The sequence below is a fragment of the Schistocerca gregaria genome, chromosome 2, assembly GCF_023897955.1.
Source record: "Schistocerca gregaria isolate iqSchGreg1 chromosome 2, iqSchGreg1.2, whole genome shotgun sequence".
Taxonomy (NCBI): Eukaryota; Metazoa; Arthropoda; class Insecta; order Orthoptera; family Acrididae; genus Schistocerca; species Schistocerca gregaria.
The window spans coordinates 985,902,429-985,930,083 of NC_064921.1; the positions used below are offsets into that span (position 1 = coordinate 985,902,429).

The following is a 27,655-nucleotide window of genomic DNA, read 5'->3' on the forward strand; positions in this document are numbered from 1 at the left end:
AACGGTCTCGAAAACAGCTCTAAATCGGATGTAATTTGGCAGTGTCCTCAAAATTATTAGAAAAATATCAATTCTTCAAATCTCGCGTTTTCTCTAGTGACCTTACGGAAATTTACTATGTGTACGTGTCAAACTTTGTCCCTCCTGCAATGCAATTGTCTTTTAAAATCATCGCAGAGAAATCAGAAATAAGTTGTTCCATACCTTGCAATGCCTTTGTGTGTGCAAGTATGCAGTCAAGTCCACTTAAAATACGAGTTTTCGAATCGATTCTGGGAGTTGTAAATTTCATTCCTGCATTAATTTTTCCCTCATTAATTCAACAAGAGCAGATTTTAAATCTAGAAAGAGTTCCAGGCATGTTCCTTGACCTAACCTACATGTTTTGCAATAATGTATAAGGTTTCCAAACCCTTCATTCTATACCATTGAAAACTGTTGCCATGAGAGCTGAATAATGCGTCCGACTTTAGGAATTTTGCCATTCATACCACCAGTTCCTTCACTCCTCCATGCTCGCAAATTTAGCACAAAGTGCTTATTGAGGTGCATAAAAATGAAACCCATCTAATGATCGTTGTAATTTTTTGCTCTTTTATGGTCAACTAAATCCTTAAATTACTTTTGCATGGTACTGTTATGTCGTTTCATTCCAAATTGGCAGTACCTGTCAATTATGCGACTGCGCAATAGAAAATGAGGATTCTCATCCCTCTCTTCAGTAATTCCCATTCACGTTTAAAGGCTTATGACGACAGGTTGCTAGACAGCCATTTTCTTTTTGTTTTTTCCAGACAGCCACTGGACTTGTCAATGTCTGTCATACCATGAACAAACGGCGAAGGGTAAACAAAGCTGGTGTTCAAAACAATTAATGGAGACCTCTCAGTTGCCATTTTACTTGCCTCTACAAGGGCGACACCATGAGTGATGGGAAGCATCAATTTTTGCTCGTGCAACAATACGAAGTGCTCATACTTTTCACAATAGAGAACATGTAGTTTTTTAATTGAGCTGGGGACTTACGTAAGCTTCATATGCTGAGGAGAGATGCGATTGTGATTTGTATTTACACTGATTATATTTAACTGAGATGACATTATATTTCTCTGTCTTGTTGATTATTTACCCCAGTATTGAGTTCTTTATGATAGAAAGTGACTAAAGTTTAGCACATATTTCCACGAGCAAAAGAAGCCATCGACTTTGTTTTAACGTTCTTTAAGTTCGAATAAAAGGTATTTCTGTTCTCTGCAATAGGTTGCTAGCGAAAATGGATGAAACATGAAACCAGTCAGCCAATAAATAAATAGCACCTTTGATGTAAGCAATTAAAATGTATTTTCTTCAACATCTGAGAGCTGTAAGATGCAAAATACCGAAAATCCTTAGGTTTTTTTCGTAATTATTCGTACAGGCTTTTCATGTACAGCCACACAAAGTGTGGAATCAAAATTATTTAAAACGAATGGTTGTATACATGTACTTAAATCAGTGGGTGTTGGTATCTTCTATACCATTTAGCATTGCTGAATGATTTCAGTACGGATGATATACTAACTCGAAATGTTGAAATGATATGTGTTACACGAAAAATGTACTCGATTTTATCATTCAAAGACGTTTCAGTGATACAAATATTAAATAACAACAAATGAAGGACCTAAGAAAAAGTAAGATTTTTTACCTATTACAACAGTTTTCTCATTGTTGATAACCGAAATTCTGACGTGAACAGCTCTGATTAAATTATTGAAATAGTTTTGTACAGCAAGCTAAGACATTGGGTCTTGTTATATCAAATGCATTTAAGCCAATAAACAACGTATTTGTCACCCTGCTCCTTACTATCATCGAATTTAGTGTTTTGTGACTAATAATTAACTGACTGACTAATATCACAACTGAGAAATACAATATTGTGTGACTAAAACAGTACTGGTTTCAGAACATTTCTACACAAGCAACATAGCTTTCGGCATCCCCCTCCCATCAGACATCAGCCTCTCCTTTGGCTCTTACATGTAAGAATCGAAAAAATATATCTAAATATAAAGGCTGTCCTTTCAAAATAAGTACTACATGGATAGTCTTCTGTAGCAGAATCTATTTGCAGTACTAAATGTTAGAAGATGAAAGCATCCATTACTATTCAAGGTAACTTCTGAGATCTTGAAATGATTTTAATGACAACAAAAAGAGCAAGGCCTACTGTGTAGTTCCAGGTTCAACAATAACATGCTATCAAATTGGGTGGAAAAATTGATGGCATAAAACTTTTGGTATTCTTTTTTATTTTAATAAGTAAACTTTTTAATTGTGTGATATGCAAGTAATTTTCTTTCTCGTCTGGAAAAGGAAATAAATACAAAAACTGTCATCTAATTTTATATTGACATTTTCAACATTTTCAGGGGTAAGACAAGGCTGCAACCTTTCTCCACTGTTGTTCATATTATTTATGGATCATATACTGAAAACAATAGACTGGCTGGGTGTGATTAAGATATGTGCGCACAAAATAAGCAGTCTCGCATATGCGGATGACTTAGTTGTGATGACAGATTCGATTGAAAGTTTGCAAAGTAATATTTCAGAGCTAGATCAGAAATGTAAGGACTATAGTATGAAGATTAGCATCTCCAAAACGAAAGTAATGTCAGTGGGAAAGAAATATAAACGGATTGAGTGCCAAATAGGAGGAACAAAGTTAGTACAGGTGGACGGTTTCAAGTATTTAGGATGCAATTCTCACAGGATGGCAACATACTGAAAGAACTGGAAGCGAGGTGTAGCAAAGCTAATGCAGTGAGCGCTTAGCTACAATCTACTCTCTTCTGCAAGAAGGAAGTCAGTACCAAGACTAAGTTATCTGTGCACCGTTCAATCTTTCGACCAACTTTACTGTATGGGAGTTACGGATATGAAAGTAGCTATGATGATTGCAGGTACTTGTAGATGGGAACAATGGCAGGAGGGTGTCCACAATGAGGAAATCAAAGAAAAACTGGGAATGAACTCTGTAGATGTAGCAGTCAGGACGAACAGGCTTAGATGGTAGGGTCATGTTACACGCATGGGAGAAGCAACGTTACCCAAGAGACTCATGGGTTCAGCAGTAGAGGATGGGAGGAGTCGGGGTACACCAAGGAGAAGGTACCTGGATTTGGTTAAGAATGATTTTCAAGTAATTGGCTGAACACCAGAAGAGGCACCAATGTTAGCACTGAATAGGGGGTCATGGAGGAATTTTATAAGGGGGACTATGCTCCAGACTGAATGCTGAAAGTCATAATCAGTCTTAAATGATGATTATTATTATTATTATTTCAACATAACATGCTATTTAAATGAGTTAGTTGTATGTATATTACATGTGAAGAAAACGCAGCAGTCTACACTTACATTTTAAAGAATCTGCCATAAAGTAGTGAAAAACTGATAAACATGGTTAAACTGAAAATGAAGACACAAATGTTTTTGTGATACGAAAGATAAATACAAGTAATTCCTACATTGTTTCAAAATTTGTACTGATAACATTTCCCTTGAATGAAAATATATTATAATTTTTCTAGCTTTTAACTTAGAAAACTCTTCCAGAATTTAATCTAAATCTACTGATTCCAAGGTATCAGTTTCAGAGGCTGAAGTTGACAGTCCAAAAAGCCTTTCATCAGAAAGTGTTGACTTACGGTATGTCTTTACCAGTTTGGGTTTTGAGAAAATTCTTTCACCATATGCAACCAGCTGAAATTTATTGTTTTTATTTTTAACGTAAGCCTCGGATAAAATTTGAGCCCAATTAGATGGTGGCTTCATCGAAAAGTTTACATTTCAGTTACATTTATACTAACTAGGACAATATTTGACACAAATAAGTGGCAGCTCATGACTACGCATTCACAGTCATCTCACATATATCTCGTTTATGACCCAGTTTTCACTGGAAAGCTTTTGCTTCAGTAATGTTACATTTTCCTGCGTTACAGTTGTACATACTAATTGTGATACACCCTGTATAAAAAAATTGTGCTTGGCAGTTCTGGTGCCCCTCTCAACATGTCACCCCAAGCGGCCACTTGTGTAGCTTGGGCCTTAAACCGGCCTTGGAATAAGACCATCTGCTGAGTTGAAGAATTTTATCCACCACGAGTCTCAAGCAACATCACCATTCTCAGATAAAAGTGTTGAAATACAGTATCCATATGACAATGATTAACTTTAGCATGTTAAAAGTCAACAATTCTTTAATGTTACTGGTTACATATCAGAACTCCACTTACTTTCCTTAGTGTTTCTGTGAGTTCCTTCTTGTACTCCATTTTGAATTTAGGTAAGTGCACAATCACTTCAGGCCTGTACATTCTGGACATAATTTGTTGAAGAGTTACATCTGTAAGTTTCTTCTCAGCATTCGGTAAACCATGTAATTCTCGGGGCAGAAGTATCAACATACTTATTCTACGACCCTGACGTATGAAATGAGATCAGAAAACACAAGCACATTAATACCATACTTTACTCAACAGAGTAATCGACTACACACTAAAACAATGTAAAAGTGTCATCACAGACATTATACAATGGGCTGCGTACCTGAAATCTAATTTTACTATGTTCTCCTGTGATAGCTACGTGATTGGAGGAACATTTAAACTTTCAAGTATAGTGTTGCATGTATATCTTAAAATGTATTACAATTTTTCTTTGTTGACTTAATAATTACAGAGTATTTATTCCACACTTCATTTCATGTACTTCAAGCACTTAAGAATAGGCTTACCATATAGTGAACTTGACTGATTTGTTCAAAACATGCAAAGAAATAACTCAGCTCAGTTTCTTGCTACTTATGCATGGGGAAAATATTGCACTTCCAAATTTAAGGATTTATAGAAGACAGTAATACAGAGTAAGGAATCACTATCTTACAATTCTTACGAATTTCTGTTTCATATCATTGCTTCTATCTTTAGTACAATTCTTTTCCGTTATTCAGACTGATTACCTGGTAGGGAAGAAGCAAGACCTGACAATTCAGTTCACTTATGAGTGCATAACTGAATCTGTCCATGATGAACATGGTGTCCACATTTTTTGCTGGTTGTGATGCTGGGTAGAAAAGTTCAGGTCTTGTAGCGCTTTTAGTAAACTGCTTGATCCAGTTACCCTTGAAATAAACGGCGTTGACCAGTACCATACGAGTGAGCTCATTGAAGGCATCTGAAAGGATTTGCTCGTTACGATCTTTACACATCAGTTCATCTATGTTTTTTTATTAATATTATACCTAAAGCATTCGTTAACGTCCATTTATTATATAATTGTGAATATGAAAACGAGAACCATATTTTGTCAGAATTAATGATTCACGACAGCGTCATTTAATTGTTGTTGTTGTGGTCTTCAGTCCTGAGACTGGTTTGACGCAGCTACTCTATCCTGTGCAAGCTGCTTCATCTCCCAGTACCTTCTGCAGCGTACATCCTTCTGAATCCGCTTAGAGTATTCATCTCTTGGTCTCCCTCTATGATTTTTACCTTCCACGCTGCCCTCCAATACTAAATTGGTGATCCCTTGATGCCTCAGAACATGTCCTACCAACCGATCACTTCTTCTAGTAAAGTTGTGCCACAAACTCCTCTTCTCCCCAATTCTATTCAGTACCTCCTCATTAGTTCTGTGGTCTACCCATCTAATCTTCAGCATTCTTCTGCAGCATCACATTTTGAAAGCTTTTGTTCTCTTACTGTCTAAACTATTTATCGTCCACGTTTCACTTCCATACATGGCTACACTCCATACAAACACTTTCAGAAACGACTTCCTGACACTAAAGCTACACTCGATGTTAAAAAATTTCTCTTCTTCAGAAACACTCTCCTTGCCACTGGCAGTCTACATTTTATATCATCTCTACTTCGACCATCATCAGTTATTTGTCACACCAAATAGCAAAACTCCTTTGCTACTTTAAGTGTCTCATTTCCTAATCTAATTCCCTCAGCATCACCCGGCTTAATTTGACTACAGTCCATTATCTTCGTTTTTTTATGTTCATCTTATATCCTCCTTTGAAGACACTGTTCATTCCGTTCAACTGCTCTTCCAAGTCCTTTGTTGTTTCTGACAGAATTACAATGTCATCGGCGAACCTTAAAGTTTTTATTTCTTCTCCGTCGATTTTAATACCTACTCCGAATTTTTCTTTTGTTTCCTTTACTGCCTGCTCAATATACAGATTGAATATGATCGGGGAGAGGCTACATCCCTGTCTCACTCCCTTCCCAACCACTGCTTCCGTCTCATGTTCCTCGACTCTTATAACTGCTATCTGGTTTTTGTACAAATTGTAAATAGCCTTCCGCTCCCTGTATTTTACCCCAGCCACGTTCAGAATTTGAAAGAGACTATTCCAGTCAACATTGTCAAAAAGCTTTCTCTAATAATTACTAGTATCTATCTGCTGCAACTAAAACAGAAGAAGGAATCGAGACTTATATGCTTATGTATTTATTATTCAATACACATCCCTTTCCAGTTCCTCTTATGTTTCTGTCAGTTATCAAATGAGAGAGTGTTTGGCTGCAGTTTCATGAGTAGAGCAGTTTAGTGCAGGTGTACATGTTTCATTTGGTTTTTGCTGCCACCCTAATGCGTGGAGTGAACAGTGAAAGATGCACCTATGGTGGAAGAGTTTCTAGGGTTGGTAGGAGCCTCCTCCTTCCCCTCAGGGATGATCAGAGTGAACGTTAGCCACAACTTTGCCGCTTTCACCATTCTGTTTTAGCTGGCCGAGAGGATGGACGGATTTTGTGCATGTCTTCATCACCTTGAATGGTAAATGAAAAGCATGAGATATATTGCAATAAAACAACTAATGTATACTTTTTCACTATCGTCCTAGCCAGGGTTATATTGCGAGCACCTTTTGTAATTATTTTACAAGTTAACTGAGTGGTGAGGACATATTTCTAACGAGCTCAAGGTGCTTATTTCAGTCCAGTGGTATTAAGTTAATCTTGAATAGGCAGTTTCATAAATTTGTTTCGGCTTAGGTTCACTATCAAGTGAATAGCTTTCATTATTTAAGTATTCTGGTGTGTGGAGTTACTTTATTTTACTTATTTTTGATTGATTGATCTTTGTCTTCGTGGTCCCACGAGAGCACGGCTGCACAGAGGAAGGGCCTTCTGCTTCCCAGGTTAGGTGAGGACAGGATTTGCTTGTGATGCGTCTGCAGTTTTGCTATTAATCCAAGAACGATCCAGTAGGGTGTGCACATAATTGTGCCATTTGTAAGGAGCCTGTTTAGGTATTTATATTGGTAACGCCACGTAGCACTCTGTATGAAAATCACTGGCTGAGCTGTGTGCTGTCTGTGGCTGGTTTGCATTGTTATTGGCCATTGTAGTGTTGGGCAGTTGGCTGTTAACAGCGCGCTTGGTATTGAATAAGCGATGATAGTTGTTGAGAGAAATTGGGTTTTACATGTACTGCGCGTGGAATTTTGCTAGTAAACCAAGAACGATTCAGCATGGAGAGAACACAATTTAGACACTGTGTGGGGCGGCGAAGAAGTAGGTCGTATGAGTTGTTTGAATGTTCATTTCACGTAACAGACTATTGCCGATGCAACATATGTGGGACGGCGAAGAAGTCGTTGTTTAATGTTGAATGAAAGTTGAACATTGCCACCTTAAATCACGCGAGCCTGGCAACTAATTTGGTGGCCAGTCAGAAAACGAAGGGAAACTTACTGACCTTAGTTCCCAGTCTGCATGGCCACATTCCTGTACAGCCCAGCTAAACGAAAAATATCCATAGTTCTTCACGGGATTAGGGCTGCTTCAATAAAATTTAAAGTTCCAAACAAGATTTTATTATCTTAAAGGCTCACACAAATTACTCGAAACTTCTGAAAATGCTAAAGACATTAAATATTGTTAATTCAGCCAATCGTTTAATAGTTCAGAGGCGACTTCTACAGCAAGTTCCTCCCGAATAGTTCATTACTCTAACTAACGGTGCTCTATTAATAGTTCGCAATAATGTTAAAAAAAAAAAGATTAATGCTCGCCTTAAAAGTGGAGTTAGTCACCACTTGCCACGCGGAATTATACTTCACACGGACGGCACAATAACAGTTTGTTACCGAAGTCTAAACGATCCAGGACGGTGTACAGTCCTCGCGATTTTCAATGTCCGTTTACATTGCTAAGTACGCGCATGTCACAGCCCGCTATGACGTCACCCGAGGCGAGGCGCGATCGGACGTTAAGCTCGCGTGGACTAGGCGTTGGTCTAATGCGGAGTGAGCTTACTACTGCCTCTGCCGCTCTTTTTATATAGCTCCGGCGCGTACCGCCAAGAGAGCATCTGTTCTTTCCGTTCATATGCAGATGCCTGCGGCCTCCAAATGACCGCTATCTCAGGCACATAATCTTAAATATCACATTTAATAATAGCTTTACAAACTTCTCAATTTTTGTATACATACATCTGAGCAGTACAGAAGCACGTAGAAAATCTCAGCCCGCTAAAATTAACACTTTACTCTCTAGAATTTTTACAATGGAACTAACGGTAGATTGTTACCTCTGAACCATAGCTTTATCAAGACTTGTATCAGCTGTTAATTATGCTACAAGACTAAAACTTGGTGTAGCTTTGTTAATTGTCCTATCTGATCATTGGTCTTAAAGAATTTGTTTTATCATTAAAATTTAAAGTACTTAATCTATAATGCTTATGTACATTTTACTCACAAAAGTAGTTTTTACTAAATTACTAAAAAAACTAGAAGAGGTAACTGATTGTGGTATTTCCATTATTATTATTAGGGTGAACTGAAGCATCCTACCAATTTTCAATATTGTAGCTCTATTATTTCGCGCCTCTGATTTTTCCGAAAAACGCGGATTCTGGAGTCAATTTTAGTTTTATGGTTTTGGAAACCAGCACCACTCATTAATGACTTCTTACTGCACCTTCTCACCAAATTTTGGCTTCCTAGCGTCATTATTTAGCGCCTCCTATTTTTCTTTCAAAACGTGAATTTTACGTAAACTACTAATTTTATAACATTAAGATTTGTTACCTGAAACATTATTACATAGAACTATACTTTAACAAAGTTTTACACACAAATCTTAATTTTTACTTTTATGTTAAATGTGGTGCAATACTATATGCAGGCGCGTTACGATGACGTGACGCTACTAGCAGTGAACTAGGGTAAGTCCCGTGCACTCGCTCGCCTCTGTATCTTATACATGATACAGCGCTTGCTTTGCTTCATCACCCCCTTTTTAATTTTCGTGAAAATCTATTTTTGAACAAAATTAAATTTCTAAAAGAACAAACAAGCGATGGATTACTTTAGTATACCTCTTTCAACTTAAGTTGCTTCTTCTTAGGAAATTCCTTATTACTACATATACAAAATAACCATACTCATATACACATAGAAAACCTAGTACAGAAGACATTCACAAATTATTTACATACATTTACATGGAAATATAAATTTTTCAATGGTTACAAAATAGTTATTTTTTTCTTTAAAATCAGTCTCTTCCTGAAAAAGAAAATACACACGACTTTTATCACTGCAACGCACTCACATTTTTCTTTTACTATAATACTCGGCACTGTGGTGGGTGTCCTATTGTAACACTCATTTAATTTCACTGATTGACAAAATTGTGGGAGGAAATTGTATTCACTGTGGTTTGCGTCTCTACTTCCAGTCTCCCTACCGCTTGTTGTCAGTCATTCATGCAGCCTGCATGTCCCTGAGAAACAGACAATACAGTCTAAGTTTCTGTTTTCAACTTATATCTAAGGTAGGACAAAGTACATTTTATAGTTTATATTCTGGCACTATTTTACTAATTGTGAAGTTGTCAGAAAGACATTTAGCACTAAGTCGTATCTGATACAATAGCTCCTACTTTCTTCTTTCATAAATAATCTTTTAGGTTCCTAAATAGTGAAAATTCTTTTAGCAAATTAATATATTAAGATCTTGCTTCAACTTAGAAAATTGAGTAACCTTTTAGTTTTAATGTACTCTGGCTTAATTATCGTATGGATTAGTTCATCAAAGAAGTCATTTGCTGACCAGCACTTTGCTTTATTGTATGAATTACTAAAGAAATTAGTTATTTTCAGTATACCGATTCCAAATTTCTGCATTTTCCAATATTTGTGTGTTTCTGTTGTCTGTTTAACTATTTATTTGCCTCAAGCAAGATTTAGCGTTTTTCACCATTTCACGAGACGTGAGGGAATTATTCTTTAATCCTACATCATTTACTTCAATTTACTTACTTCACTTCTTCACCTTATTCATTTTCTCCCTTTTCTTCCAGATTCAAAATACTTCATTTCTCCACTTCTTTCTCCCTTTTCCTTTTGTCAGCCTATTGACGTCCTGTTTCTATATTTTGGTGCGATCCTCACACCACTTCCACACATCTCCATTTATTTAATTCTAAAACGCCATTGCTTGCCTCTATGAGCATTTTCTTCTTACGCTGTTTTCCTTCAGACAACCTTATTTCTAGCAACATACTACCTTCTGCATAATCACATGGATTATTCATATTCATACGGTACTTCGTATACTGCAAAGTGTCTCTCTTAGTTGTAGTTTCTAACCCTTTACAATTACATGAAATATTTTAATTTATTTATTTTAGCCATGTTTGCCTCTTATTGGTACTCAGACTTTTGTTTTGCCATTCACTAGGTAGATCCTTACTAAGAATACTTAAAACCTAATAGCATATATACAACATGAAGACATATGTGATTCTTACCTGTTATGATAGACCAGAAGAAGGGAATGAAACTTAAAAAGGAAATAAAGTTTCACCCAGCTGGGACTGCACGGTACGCCAAACCGTGTATCCGCCAAAGAGTGGCAGACTCCCTACAGTAATTAATTACTGTTAATTTTAAATTCCTTTAGGATGTGTCTCTCTTCAACCTTAGCACTTTCCTCATTCTCACTGAAAACCAAATTTTCCTGCAAGTATCCTTTATTCTTTATTACTCTAATAGGCAGTTCCCAAGTTTCATTACTACCGCCTATATGACTTCCTATAAAAGACTCTCTTATCATTTTAGAGTCAGGTAAAGTTAAAATTAAGTTGTTCTGATCAAAATTGATCTTTCCCTGGTACTTTGATAAGAAATCAGTACCAATCAACATATCAACACTTAAGCCTAGCACAATCAAACAAGGATGATCTATTACTACGTCATTTATACCAATGGGTATCAAAGCTTCGTGTTGAACTGGTCTAGAGACTTTTCCAGTAGCACCTATAATCTTTAAGCCACTTACTTTCATAACTGTTAACTTCTCTTTATTGGGTATGGTGTCAAAAAATGTTTGTGATAAAGCACTTGCTTCACTGCCACTGTCAAGCAGACAACGCACAGTGACTCCTGATATGTTTACTTTGATAACAGGGTGAGTTATTTTACATTGAACAGGTTGCTCACACACCTCGTCTAATAAATCTCGTTCTATGTTCTTCCAGCTAAAGTAATTCTGATCAGTTGCAATTACATTTACATTTACATCCTGGGGCTCATCATGCTCTATAATCTTAGCTGCTTTCTCTAATCTGTCCACTAACTTTAAATCGAAGCATCTGACGACTTTTTCTACTTTTGTTTGCTGCACATCAGCCAAACTATCCTCTACCTCTGAGCAACTGCGTCCCTGCGCAATATTGCTGTTCATAAGAATGTCGTCACCTTCAACCATTTGTGGCACGTTTACACAGCTACTAGATTCTTTCACCTCGTTACTATTTCTACCCCCTTCATTCATCATTTCCTCCTCTCTAAAGTTTTGCAGTACTGATTCTACTTCTGCTACTTCTACTTCAGCTTTTAGATTGCCATTTTCATCGAAGATGTAAGCTTTTACTTCATCATTATTCCCATCAGACTCAAACCCATTATCTATTTCTTCCCCATTATCTACCTTGAGTTCCTGTTCTTCCTTGACCCATTTTTCTAGTGTATCCAAAATACTATCCACTATTTTGTGAGAGTGGCTTAACACATCACTGGTATTATCTGTATTTATTTCGTCATCCATGTTGTCTGTCTGTGTATGTTGGCTGATTGTCTGTGTTTCCGTTACTGGCTGTGTTACTGTTACCGCCTGGTGAGCGCCAGTTTCCTCATAGACGGGATTTAGTTTCCCACACGCGGCCTGTTGTGTTCATCTGTGACACCACTAGATATAGTAGCATCATGACTCCCTTCTTGTCTTAATGGCATAGGATTTACTTCTCCACTTTCGTCATAGTAGTTGTTACGAAAGCGTGGTGAGTATCTACCCCCTCTTCCTCTGCCACGGCTTTGGTTTCGATAGTTTGTTTTGGTGTGCCTAACTTCCATATTTCTAACGTTCACGTTTCCATTATTTTGTACGTGATTGTTAGAAGGTTTGTTATTCTGCTGCACCTGCTCCTCAGCAGCAGCTACTCTTTCCACCCTTTCCAGATATTCAATAAATTTGTCTATATTATCTCTAGGGGCGGAAATGATCCTCTTCTGCCAGTACCACGGCAGCTTACCTTCTAAACCCATAATGATCATATCTGGCTTCATCTTTTCTGTCAAATGTGACAGTCTTGAAACCCACTTCCTAGCGAAATCCTTTACTGATTCACGCCCTGGGAAAAACTTCTTACCACTCCAGAATTCCCTTAACACATCATTTTGTTTGTTATGTGACCAGTATTCGTTGAGAAATGCAGACTTAAATTCAGATAAAGTTTTACATTTGATCATTACATCCGCTGACCATCGCAAAGCATCACCTGACAAATGACTTCTTATAAATGAAATTTTTTCTCTTTCTGACCAAGTGTTGGGGAGAACATCCTCAAAGTCATTCCAAAATTCAAGAGGGTGAATGTACTTATCAGGATCAAAGCGCAAAAACTGTCGACACCCTATAAAAGCGGCGTCAACTGAAGTCACATGCTGTACAGTAGAATGACTAGAATTAACAGAGGTTACTCTATTTTCTAGGTTAGCAATGTTAGTATTTAATTCCTCTACTTGTGACTCTACTGCTTCTATCCTGGCAGAACATCTTTGTTCCACTGCACCACGAATTTCGGTACAGGTTTCTTTTACTTTCTCAATGTTTTTCTGACAGGTATCTACTTTAATTTGTACCTCTTTAACTTTGTCAGAGCAAAGTTTGGACTCGTTGCTCAATCTTTCGGACAACCTCTCTTCCAAAAGTTCATCTGCCTCTTGATAATTTTTTTGAATTTGATCTATTTCACATTTGAAAGTACTATGCATTTTAGTTAACTGTTGCCCTACTTTTACTTGAATGTCATGATGAATAGCATCTATCTTATAATTCAAACTATTCCATTTTGATTGCAGTTCTTCTTTTAGTTCTTTATTACTATCCTCAATTTTATTTTCCAACCCTTTATTACTAACCTCAATTTTATTCTCCAACTCTTTATTACTATTTTCAATTTTATTCTCCAACTCTTTATTACTATTTTCAATTTTAGCCTCAATTTTATTTTGGTTTGATTCGAGTTTGGCAAACAGTATTTGCATCCAATCCGGAGCTTCTACCTTGATACTTTGTATCTCTTGACTTGACTGAGCTGGAGATATATTGAGCTCAGTTTCACTACCTGACAAAGTTAGCAACTCTACTGGCTCCCTTTTGACTTCTATTTCACTTATTGATTGCATCCCTGCACTCTCATTTAAATTAAAGTCATAATTTACTGGTGACAAATTACGTTCTAGTTCAATATTTGAGGGATTAATGGAACCATCCTCATTAAACTCAATTCCTGATCGTGAGGATTCTTGGTCAGAGACCGGTTCCCTTCTAAAATGTACACTACTTTCCATATCTTTTAGTTTGTTAGCAGCAGTTAATAAATATTTTAAAAGTCTTTGACTTAACTTAAATGCTTGATTTCGACGAATGATGTCGTCGCGGTGTACCAGCAATCATGATGCGACGCGTCGCGACGTATTGAAGGCAGCAGCAGCAGCCGTAGCGTCGAGTACCGCCACAGGAATCGCCTACTGCAATAGCTCCAGGGGGGGGGGGCAGCAAGGCACCGTTGACCGCTCGGCGCAGCCGGCAGCTGTCTCGCACATCAGCGCAGCTCCGCGATGACGCACCGTCTTCCTTTAGTCTCAGCGCCGTCGGCAGCCGCGATCCAGCATCGTCGCCTTTCTCACCATCGTCACTAACCAACGTACAGCGGTAGACACTTATTGTTTATACACTACACCTGCCTTTACTGGTAACACTGTTCCCACACTAGTTCAATTCAGTGTCCTGTTATTGCCTACCGAGTTCGTTAATTTATACCAATCGCTTTCACACATCGAGCACTTTTATTTGCTTTTAATTCAGTTTTCCCGGCCGATGCACCATATGTGGGGCGGCGAAGAAGTAGGTCGTATGAGTTGTTTGAATGTTCATTTCACGTAACAGACTATTGCCGATGCAACATATGTGGGACGGCGAAGAAGTCGTTGTTTAATGTTGAATGAAAGTTGAACATTGCCACCTTAAATCACGCGAGCCTGGCAACTAATTTGGTGGCCAGTCAGAAAACGAAGGGAAACTTACTGACCTTAGTTCCCAGTCTGCACGGCCACATTCCTGTACAGCCCAGCTAAACGAAAAATATCCATAGTTCTTCACGGGATTAGGGCTGCTTCAATAAAATTTAAAGTTCCAAACAAGATTTTATTATCTTAAAGGCTCACACAAATTACTCGAAACTTCTGAAAATGCTAAAGACATTAAATATTGTTAATTCAGCCAATCGTTTAATAGTTCAGAGGCGACTTCTACAGCAAGTTCCTCCCGAATAGTTCATTACTCTAACTAACGGTGCTCTATTAATAGTTCGCAATAATGTTAAAAAAAAAAGATTAATGCTCGCCTTAAAAGTGGAGTTAGTCACCACTTGCCACGCGGAATTATACTTCACACGGACGGCACAATAACAGTTTGTTACCGAAGTCTAAACGATCCAGGACGGTGTACAGTCCTCGCGATTTTCAATGTCCGTTTACATTGCTAAGTACGCGCATGTCACAGCCCGCTATGACGTCACCCGAGGCGAGGCGCGATCGGACGTTAAGCTCGCGTGGACTAGGCGTTGGTCTAATGCGGAGTGAGCTTACTACTGCCTCTGCCGCTCTTTTTATATAGCTCCGGCGCGTACCGCCAAGAGAGCATCTGTTCTTTCCGTTCATATGCAGATGCCTGCGGCCTCCAAATGACCGCTATCTCAGGCACATAATCTTAAATATCACATTTAATAATAGCTTTACAAACTTCTCAATTTTTGTATACATACATCTGAGCAGTACAGAAGCACGTAGAAAATCTCAGCCCGCTAAAATTAACACTTTACTCTCTAGAATTTTTACAATGGAACTAACAGTAGATTGTTACCTCTGAACCATAGCTTTATCAAGACTTGTATCAGCTGTTAATTATGCTACAAGACTAAAACTTGGTGTAGCTTTGTTAATTGTCCTATCTGATCATTGGTCTTAAAGAATTTGTTTTATCATTAAAATTTAAAGTACTTAATCTATAATGCTTATGTACATTTTACTCACAAAAGTAGTTTTTACTAAATTACTAAAAAAACTAGAAGAGGTAACTGATTGTGGTATTTCCATTATTATTATTAGGGTGAACTGAAGCATCCTACCAATTTTCAATATTGTAGCTCTATTATTTCGCGCCTCTGATTTTTCCGAAAAACGCGGATTCTGGAGTCAATTTTAGTTTTATGGTTTTGGAAACCAGCACCACTCATTAATGACTTCTTACTGCACCTTCTCACCAAATTTTGGCTTCCTAGCGTCATTATTTAGCGCCTCCTATTTTTCTTTCAAAACGTGAATTTTACGTAAACTACTAATTTTATAACATTAAGATTTGTTACCTGAAACATTATTACATAGAACTATACTTTAACAAAGTTTTACACACAAATCTTAATTTTTACTTTTATGTTAAATGTGGTGCAATACTATATGCAGGCGCGTTACGATGACGTGACGCTACTAGCAGTGAACTAGGTTAAGTCCCGTGCACTCGCTCGCCTCTGTATCTTATACATGATACAGCGCTTGCTTTGCTTCATCACCCCCTTTTTAATTTTCGTGAAAATCTATTTTTGAACAAAATTAAATTTCTAAAAGAACAAACAAGCGATGGATTACTTTAGTATACCTCTTTCAACTTAAGTTGCTTCTTCTTAGGAAATTCCTTATTACTACATACACAAAATAACCATACTCATATACACATAGAAAACCTAGTACAGAAGACATTCACAAATTATTTACATACATTTACATGGAAATATAAATTTTTCAATGGTTACAAAATAGTTATTTTTTTCTTTAAAATCAGTCTCTTCCTGAAAAAGAAAATACACACGACTTTTATCACTGCAACGCACTCACATTTTTCTTTTACTATAATACTCGGCACTGTGGTGGGTGTCCTATTGTAACACTCATTTAATTTCACTGATTGACAAAATTGTGGGAGGAAATTGTATTCACTGTGGTTTGCGTCTCTACTTCCAGTCTCCCTACCGCTTGTTGTCAGTCATTCATGCAGCCTGCATGTCCCTGAGAAACAGACAATACAGTCTAAGTTTCTGTTTTCAACTTATATCTAAGGTAGGACAAAGTACATTTTATAGTTTATATTCTGGCACTATTTTACTAATTGTGAAGTTGTCAGAAAGACATTTAGCACTAAGTCGTATCTGATACAATAGCTCCTACTTTCTTCTTTCATAAATAATCTTTTAGGTTCCTAAATAGTGAAAATTCTTTTAGCAAATTAATATATTAAGATCTTGCTTCAACTTAGAAAATTGAGTAACCTTTTAGTTTTAATGTACTCTGGCTTAATTATCGTATGGATTAGTTCATCAAAGAAGTCATTTGCTGACCAGCACTTTGCTTTATTGTATGAATTACTAAAGAAATTAGTTATTTTCAGTATACCGATTCCAAATTTCTGCATTTTCCAATATTTGTGTGTTTCTGTTGTCTGTTTAACTATTTATTTGCCTCAAGCAAGATTTAGCGTTTTTCACCATTTCACGAGACGTGAGGGAATTATTCTTTAATCCTACATCATTTACTTCAATTTACTTACTTCACTTCTTCACCTTATTCATTTTCTCCCTTTTCTTCCAGATTCAAAATACTTCATTTCTCCACTTCTTTCTCCCTTTTCCTTTTGTCAGCCTATTGACGTCCTGTTTCTATATTTTGGTGCGATCCTCACACCACTTCCACACATCTCCATTTATTTAATTCTAAAACGCCATTGCTTGCCTCTATGAGCATTTTCTTCTTACGCTGTTTTCCTTCAGACAACCTTATTTCTAGCAACATACTACCTTCTGCATAATCACATGGATTATTCATATTCATACGGTACTTCGTATACTGCAAAGTGTCTCTCTTAGTTGTAGTTTCTAACCCTTTACAATTACATGAAATATTTTAATTTATTTATTTTAGCCATGTTTGCCTCTTATTGGTACTCAGACTTTTGTTTTGCCATTCACTAGGTAGATCCTTACTAAGAATACTTAAAACCTAATAGCATATATACAACATGAAGACATATGTGATTCTTACCTGTTATGATAGACCAGAAGAAGGGAATGAAACTTAAAAAGGAAATAAAGTTTCACCCAGCTGGGACTGCACGGTACGCCAAACCGTGTATCCGCCAAAGAGTGGCAGACTCCCTACAGTAATTAATTACTGTTAATTTTAAATTCCTTTAGGATGTGTCTCTCTTCAACCTTAGCACTTTCCTCATTCTCACTGAAAACCAAATTTTCCTGCAAGTATCCTTTATTCTTTATTACTCTAATAGGCAGTTCCCAAGTTTCATTACTACCGCCTATATGACTTCCTATAAAAGACTCTCTTATCACTTTAGAGTCAGGTAAAGTTAAAATTAAGTTGTTCTGATCAAAATTGATCTTTCCCTGGTACTTTGATAAGAAATCAGTACCAATCAACATATCAACACTTAAGCCTAGCACAATCAAACAAGGATGATCTATTACTACGTCATTTATACCAATGGGTATCAAAGCTTCGTGTTGAACTGGTCTAGAGACTTTTCCAGTAGCACCTATAATCTTTAAGCCACTTACTTTCATAACTGTTAACTTCTCTTTATTGGGTATGGTGTCAAAAAATGTTTGTGATAAAGCACTTGCTTCACTGCCACTGTCAAGCAGACAACGCACAGTGACTCCTGATATGTTTACTTTGATAACAGGGTGAGTTATTTTACATTGAACAGGTTGCTCACACACCTCGTCTAATAAATCTCGTTCTATGTTCTTCCAGCTAAAGTAATTCTGATCAGTTGCAATTACATTTACATTTACATCCTGGGGCTCATCATGCTCTATAATCTTAGCTGCTTTCTCTAATCTGTCCACTAACTTTAAATCGAAGCATCTGACGACTTTTTCTACTTTTGTTTGCTGCACATCAGCCAAACTATCCTCTACCTCTGAGCAACTGCGTCCCTGCGCAATATTGCTGTTCATAAGAATGTCGTCACCTTCAACCATTTGTGGCACGTTTACACAGCTACTAGATTCTTTCACCTCGTTACTATTTCTACCCCCTTCATTCATCATTTCCTCCTCTCTAAAGTTTTGCAGTACTGATTCTACTTCTGCTACTTCTACTTCAGCTTTTAGATTGCCATTTTCATCGAAGATGTAAGCTTTTACTTCATCATTATTCCCATCAGACTCAAACCCATTATCTATTTCTTCCCCATTATCTACCTTGAGTTCCTGTTCTTCCTTGACCCATTTTTCTAGTGTATCCAAAATACTATCCACTATTTTGTGAGAGTGGCTTAACACATCACTGGTATTATCTGTATTTATTTCGTCATCCATGTTGTCTGTCTGTGTATGTTGGCTGATTGTCTGTGTTTCCGTTACTGGCTGTGTTACTGTTACCGCCTGGTGAGCGCCAGTTTCCTCATAGACGGGATTTAGTTTCCCACACGCGGCCTGTTGTGTTCATCTGTGACACCACTAGATATAGTAGCATCATGACTCCCTTCTTGTCTTAATGGCATAGGATTTACTTCTCCACTTTCGTCATAGTAGTTGTTACGAAAGCGTGGTGAGTATCTACCCCCTCTTCCTCTGCCACGGCTTTGGTTTCGATAGTTTGTTTTGGTGTGCCTAACTTCCATATTTCTAACGTTCACGTTTCCATTATTTTGTACGTGATTGTTAGAAGGTTTGTTATTCTGCTGCACCTGCTCCTCAGCAGCAGCTACTCTTTCCACCCTTTCCAGATATTCAATAAATTTGTCTATATTATCTCTAGGGGCGGAAATGATCCTCTTCTGCCAGTACCACGGCAGCTTACCTTCTAAACCCATAATGATCATATCTGGCTTCATCTTTTCTGTCAAATGTGACAGTCTTGAAACCCACTTCCTAGCGAAATCCTTTACTGATTCACGCCCTGGGAAAAACTTCTTACCACTCCAGAATTCCCTTAACACATCATTTTGTTTGTTATGTGACCAGTATTCGTTGAGAAATGCAGACTTAAATTCAGATAAAGTTTTACATTTGATCATTACATCCGCTGACCATCGCAAAGCATCACCTGACAAATGACTTCTTATAAATGAAATTTTTTCTCTTTCTGACCAAGTGTTGGGGAGAACATCCTCAAAGTCATTCCAAAATTCAAGAGGGTGAATGTACTTATCAGGATCAAAGCGCAAAAACTGTCGACACCCTATAAAAGCGGCGTCAACTGAAGTCACATGCTGTACAGTAGAATGACTAGAATTAACAGAGGTTACTCTATTTTCTAGGTTAGCAATGTTAGTATTTAATTCCTCTACTTGTGACTCTACTGCTTCTATCCTGGCAGAACATCTTTGTTCCACTGCACCACGAATTTCGGTACAGGTTTCTTTTACTTTCTCAATGTTTTTCTGACAGGTATCTACTTTAATTTGTACCTCTTTAACTTTGTCAGAGCAAAGTTTGGACTCGTTGCTCAATCTTTCGGACAACCTCTCTTCCAAAAGTTCATCTGCCTCTTGATAATTTTTTTGAATTTGATCTATTTCACATTTGAAAGTACTATGCATTTTAGTTAACTGTTGCCCTACTTTTACTTGAATGTCATGATGAATAGCATCTATCTTATAATTCAAACTATTCCATTTTGATTGCAGTTCTTCTTTTAGTTCTTTATTACTATCCTCAATTTTATTTTCCAACCCTTTATTACTAACCTCAATTTTATTCTCCAACTCTTTATTACTATTTTCAATTTTATTCTCCAACTCTTTATTACTATTTTCAATTTTAGCCTCAATTTTATTTTGGTTTGATTCGAGTTTGGCAAACAGTATTTGCATCCAATCCGGAGCTTCTACCTTGATACTTTGTATCTCTTGACTTGACTGAGCTGGAGATATATTGAGCTCAGTTTCACTACCTGACAAAGTTAGCAACTCTACTGGCTCCCTTTTGACTTCTATTTCACTTATTGATTGCATCCCTGCACTCTCATTTAAATTAAAGTCATAATTTACTGGTGACAAATTACGTTCTAGTTCAATATTTGAGGGATTAATGGAACCATCCTCATTAAACTCAATTCCTGATCGTGAGGATTCTTGGTCAGAGACCGGTTCCCTTCTAAAATGTACACTACTTTCCATATCTTTTAGTTTGTTAGCAGCAGTTAATAAATATTTTAAAAGTCTTTGACTTAACTTAAATGCTTGATTTCGACGAATGATGTCGTCGCGGTGTACCAGCAATCATGATGCGACGCGTCGCGACGTATTGAAGGCAGCAGCAGCAGCCGTAGCGTCGAGTACCGCCACAGGAATCGCCTACTGCAATAGCTCCAGGGGGGGGGCAGCAAGGCACCGTTGACCGCTCGGCGCAGCCGGCAGCTGTCTCGCACATCAGCGCAGCTCCGCGATGACGCACCGTCTTCCTTTAGTCTCAGCGCCGTCGGCAGCCGCGATCCAGCATCGTCGCCTTTCTCACCATCGTCACTAACCAACGTACAGCGGTAGACACTTATTGTTTATACACTACACCTGCCTTTACTGGTAACACTGTTCCCACACTAGTTCAATTCAGTGTCCTGTTATTGCCTACCGAGTTCGTTAATTTATACCAATCGCTTTCACACATCGAGCACTTTTATTTGCTTTTAATTCAGTTTTCCCGGCCGATGCACCATATGTGGGGCGGCGAAGAAGTAGGTCGTATGAGTTGTTTGAATGTTCATTTCACGTAACAGACTATTGCCGATGCAACATATGTGGGACGGCGAAGAAGTCGTTGTTTAATGTTGAATGAAAGTTGAACATTGCCACCTTAAATCACGCGAGCCTGGCAACTAATTTGGTGGCCAGTCAGAAAACGAAGGGAAACTTACTGACCTTAGTTCCCAGTCTGCACGGCCACATTCCTGTACAGCCCAGCTAAACGAAAAATATCCATAGTTCTTCACGGGATTAGGGCTGCTTCAATAAAATTTAAAGTTCCAAACAAGATTTTATTATCTTAAAGGCTCACACAAATTACTCGAAACTTCTGAAAACGCTAAAGACATTAAATATTGTTAATTCAGCCAATCGTTTAATAGTTCAGAGGCGACTTCTACAGCAAGTTCCTCCCGAATAGTTCATTACTCTAACTAACGGTGCTCTATTAATAGTTCGCAATAATGTTAAAAAAAAAAGATTAATGCTCGCCTTAAAAGTGGAGTTAGTCACCACTTGCCACGCGGAATTATACTTCACACGGACGGCACAATAACAGTTTGTTACCGAAGTCTAAACGATCCAGGACGGTGTACAGTCCTCGCGATTTTCAATGTCCGTTTACATTGCTAAGTACGCGCATGTCACAGCCCGCTATGACGTCACCCGAGGCGAGGCGCGATCGGACGTTAAGCTCGCGTGGACTAGGCGTTGGTCTAATGCGGAGTGAGCTTACTACTGCCTCTGCCGCTCTTTTTATATAGCTCCGGCGCGTACCGCCAAGAGAGCATCTGTTCTTTCCGTTCATATGCAGATGCCTGCGGCCTCCAAATGACCGCTATCTCAGGCACATAATCTTAAATATCACATTTAATAATAGCTTTACAAACTTCTCAATTTTTGTATACATACATCTGAGCAGTACAGAAGCACGTAGAAAATCTCAGCCCGCTAAAATTAAAACTTTACTCTCTAGAATTTTTACAATGGAACTAACGGTAGATTGTTACCTCTGAACCATAGCTTTATCAAGACTTGTATCAGCTGTTAATTATGCTACAAGACTAAAACTTGGTGTAGCTTTGTTAATTGTCCTATCTGATCATTGGTCTTAAAGAATTTGTTTTATCATTAAAATTTAAAGTACTTAATCTATAATGCTTATGTACATTTTACTCACAAAAGTAGTTTTTACTAAATTACTAAAAAAACTAGAAGAGGTAACTGATTGTGGTATTTCCATTATTATTATTAGGGTGAACTGAAGCATCCTACCAATTTTCAATATTGTAGCTCTATTATTTCGCGCCTCTGATTTTTCCGAAAAACGCGGATTCTGGAGTCAATTTTAGTTTTATGGTTTTGGAAACCAGCACCACTCATTAATGACTTCTTACTGCACCTTCTCACCAAATTTTGGCTTCCTAGCGTCATTATTTAGCGCCTCCTATTTTTCTTTCAAAACGTGAATTTTACGTAAACTACTAATTTTATAACATTAAGATTTGTTACCTGAAACATTATTACATAGAACTATACTTTAACAAAGTTTTACACACAAATCTTAATTTTTACTTTTATGTTAAATGTGGTGCAATACTATATGCAGGCGCGTTACGATGACGTGACGCTACTAGCAGTGAACTAGGGTAAGTCCCGTGCACTCGCTCGCCTCTGTATCTTATACATGATACAGCGCTTGCTTTGCTTCAACTGACTTCCAATTATCCATATGGTGTTAGCTGCGTATTCCATGAGCGCTGGCCATTCTTGAAGAATTTCATACCAGGCTAAGTTTACGTTCGTGTGAAGAGTATGGTAGGATGTACCATTGATTAACACATGTTTTATATGTAGTTCTCCAGCCCCAATAGTTTTCAAATGAAACCTTGAGATAACGTGCTCACTGTTCCCGTCTAATCTATTCAGTATCTCGCAGCCATGTTATGCGCATAATTATGAGAAATAGTAACCATTAAACAGCACATCAGTGCCACGAGTATGGGTCCGCCCAGTTCGCTATGCGGTCTAAAGCACTTTTTTCCGGGCGGGAAGGCGTGCCGCTCCCCGGCACGAATCCGCCCTGTGAATTAATGTCGAGGTCCAGTGTGGCGGCCAGTCTGTGGATGGTTTTTAAGGCGGGTTTCAATCAGCCTCGGCGAATGCGGGCTGGCTCCCTTATTTAGCCTCAGTTACACTATGTCGGCGATTGCTGCGCAGACATAATCTCCACGTACAAGTACACCAAAATTACTCTACCATGCAAATATTGGGCTTACACTCGTCTGGTGTGAAACGTTCCCAGCGGGGGTCCACTGGGGGCCGAACCGCACAGTAACCCTGGGATCGGTGTGAGGCGGCGGTGGGGTGAGTGGACTGCTATAGCCTGTTGTGGGATTGTGAACCACTGAGGGCTACAGCGGGGACGAAGCCTTTCCGTCGTTACTTGGTCCCCTGTTCCACACAATACCATACAATACAATACAATACCATGAGTATGAAAGTTACGTGTGAAAAGCACCTTAATGCCGGTACCAACATATACTAATGAGCAAAACATTATGATGATCTGCTTAATAGCTTGTTTGTCCGTCTTTACAACGAAATAAATCACTCATTTTACGTATCAGGGATATGACAGTTTGTTGGTAGGTTTGTGTAAGTATGTGGCATTACGTGTCTCCGTACAGTTCATGTAATTCGCGTAAATAACGAGCCTCTGATTGGCGTACGCGGTGATGGCACCGGATAGCGATCCATCTGGATTCCATAAGGCTAACATCTGGCGAATTTGATGGCCCAGACATCGACTTGAGTTCACTATAATGATTCTCAAACCATTGGAGCACGGTTCTGACTCCGAGACATGGACAGTTACACTACTGAAAGATGACATCGCCATTGGGGAAATCAAGTATGAAGGGATGCAGGTGGTTCGCAGCTGCCAGCGTGTCGTGTGATTACTAACACAGGTCCCACGGAAGCGCAGGAGAGTGTCTCTCATAGCGCAAGATTGCTCCCACCAGTCTTGTGTCTTCAGCGCAATGAAATTTTCGAGCCGCCGTTCACCTCGGTGACGGCGTTAGTGGAGACGACTATCAACCTAATGTAGCAAAATGTGATTCACTTGAAGAGCCGACTTTTTCCTTTGATCGACGGTCGAATCCCGATGGTTCCGTGCCCACTGGAGTCAAGTAGGGGTCCAATGAACAGCGTGCTCCAAAACACTTGACCGTGTATGAGCATTATGCTCTTGTGGCAGAGATGCCACAAATCCCCATCTATCCTACTTTACAGAGCAGACAAGCCGTAGAATCTCACGTTCTGTGAAGAGTCGTCCATGTCCATCCATTTAGCGCCTAGTAGAGATGGGCAAACTCGTTCATCCTTGGGAACTAGTTCACTGCCGATCGTTCTTTTTTGGGAATCGTTCATTTTTACTCGTTCACCGTTCATTTGTGCTTGGTACATGGTTCTTATGAAAAACTGAAAACTAGTAGTGTAGGTGAGTGAAGGATGGAGGGCACCAAGAGGGGGCACTTGCCTCTCCTCTGGAGTGTAGAATTTTCATTCATTACAGAATTCTTAGACACTTTTAGAAGTAATTTCTATGATTCCTGCACAACCTCTCATTTAGCCAACTGTAGCGTTGTGTGGATGATCGGAGGGAAATAATACAGGGTGGCGCACGGAAAACCGTCCCCGAGTACAGACTGTTCGCCAATTACGAACGATGTGTTGCCCGTTACGAGCAGATACAACAAACATACAAACATGTAATAATTAGGCAGTGAAGATATAAGAAGCTAATGCAAGCAACAATTGCGAAACAATCGATGACGATGTGTAGAGAGCTGGAGAAGAAAACATGAAAATCTCACGCGACGCGCATGGGCCATAGCACATGTAGTCTTGTAAACCTGCTGGTGGCTGTTTCCCAACTTAATAGACCACAAGTGTCTTGTATAAAATTCTTCGTTTCGACTTCCACTACATAGCTATGCTACGTTGTAAACAATAATCGTTTACACCCTATATATACCTACTTCACGTTGTCTCTGAGTTCGTAGGCTAAGTAGACGTTATGAAAGCATAAAATAAAATGTCGTTTTCTCATCATACTTGCGTCACACGATTAGTAAAAATTGGGTTTCTATGTTGCATTATTAAAGTTAATGCAGCAATAATAATAATAAAGTTTTCAGTAATAAAGTTTTTGGTTTGAAAGCTCCTTCTGAACAAATGTTTTTGAGATAATAAGTAAATACGATTTTATGGCAATCTATCTCTTTTCAAATGAAGAGGCGACCCTTTTCCTACTGAGCCAAAATGACCCACAGCCCTTCCTTTTTTTTTTTTAAAGAAAAATAGCCAGACCCAAGTGCAAGAACAGTTTGGAACACATGTAAAATGGGCGAGCGCAATGAACGAAGCGAACAACTGGATACTGAACTAACTAGGAGCAGTCGGCAGTGGAACTGAGACAGGTGGTCATGCGAAGAACGACGAGTGCGGCCGAGGGAGACCGAGACTGAGACGAGCACACGACCGAGGCTGGAACGAGAACTGCCGAAGTGACCGCCGCGACCGAAGTGAACTAGTGAACTATGAACCGATCGTTCCTCGTTCCCAGGATCTATAAGTAGACCACCGCGACCGAAGTGAACTATGAACCGATCGTTCCTTGGAATTCGCTCCTCGTTCCTTTCGTTCATCTTCTTGAACCGTTACTTTGTACCCGTTCGTTCGCGAACTACCCATCTCTAGCGCCTAGTAGTAATTTCATCGTCCTTCTACCTCTTTCCGTAGATGCTCACGTGAACATTCGCCCAAATGGTTCAAATGGCTCTGAGCACTATGGGACTTAACATCTGTGGTCATCAGTCCCCTAGAACTTAGAACTACTTAAACCTAACTAACCTAAGGACATCACACACATCCATGCCCGAGGCAGGATTCGAAACTGCGACCGTAGCAGTCCCGCGGTTCCGGGCTGAGCGCCTAGAACCGCTAGACCACCGCGGCCGGCAGAACATTCGCCCAGTTTTGCCGCTTTGGACATACCCATTCACAGTTTCCGTGCAATACAAATCTTCCCTTTGTCAGACTCCCGCCCCCCCCCCCCATTTCCACCCCATATCTTCGCTGGGGCGATGACTCGGCTGTGTCTGCTCGCTTACATACTTTTGTTACCGCGTCACGCGCCTGCACCGCCACCAGATGGCATCCGATGTCGCAGTGGGGGAGGTCACAATGTTTTGGTTGATCAGTGTATTTTACTCCAAACCCCGCACAAAGTAAATTACGAGACCCATTACTTGTAGATACTGTGACCCTTCATAGAGTGAAGTACGCCGTGTATGTTTTGTTCACATCTGTTGTTTGAGCAGAGCTCCGTACTAGAATGTATCGTTAAACGAGAAATACTTTCACGTTGTTCACGCTGATACTTTCAGTGACCCGACCCCACCTGATAATGCAATCCTGAACAGATCTATCCCATGAAATAACATTGACTGAGTCAGTAACTAAATTAGAACCCCACGCAAATATTTATCGTGTCACACTTCGTTGCAAGCGGTCTCATTCAGTTATCGCCTTCGGTTTTCCTGTTTCCTCCCATTCAGGTTGTCCGTTGTGCTACATTGTTTAAATCGAAGTAATTAATTGATTAAATAAATTTCCAGGCAACCCCTGTCAGTTCTCAGCGAGCACTGTGTTGAAGAAGGTAACGAGAATATGGGCAAATACAAAAGTTCCAGTACACACCATCAGGCAACAACAAATCAGAATAATATTCGACGAACTGTAGGCTTTCGTGTGTCGAATCCTGTTCAGTGTCATATAAACAAAAGAGAGATAGTCTTTGAAGGTGGCGTAGCAGAATCAGAACTGAAAAAACACTATGCAGCACGATGAAGACGGCATGTCACACACGCCACTTTGGGATGAAGAGTACTCTATGCTCGGACACTCGTGCTCATAAATTAAGAGTAATGCTGATAAATGGTGAAACAACGCTCTGGTGGGCTGTTTGCGGGTTTAAATCACCTCGCAGTACGACCATGCGGTGCATTTGACCTGCGGCCGTCGCACGGTGGCGCTGGCAGCAGTCCACGTACGCAGAAGTGTGTTGGTGCATGTCAGAGTACGGTGCAGCGAATAAGTGTGCAGACGTTTTCAGACGTGCTCGTGGTGACTGTGTGTTGAAAATGGCTCAAAGAACACATATTGACGGCGTTATGAGGGGTAGAATAC

The 27,655-nt window shown here is 39.0% G+C and overlaps 1 protein-coding gene across 1 annotated transcript in view; it reads right to left on the minus strand.

Annotated features, from left to right (window-relative positions):
• Positions 1 to 27,655, minus strand: part of LOC126335472 (serpin B4-like) — an 89,427-nt gene that overhangs the window by 28,496 nt on the left and 33,276 nt on the right. The window contains exons 5-6 of the mRNA XM_049998789.1: positions 5,012 to 5,226; positions 4,287 to 4,472 (exon numbers count right to left, since the gene is read on the minus strand). Coding sequence (XP_049854746.1) covers positions 4,287 to 4,472; positions 5,012 to 5,226 — 401 coding nt within the window. The remainder of the gene's footprint in view (positions 1 to 4,286; positions 4,473 to 5,011; positions 5,227 to 27,655) is intronic.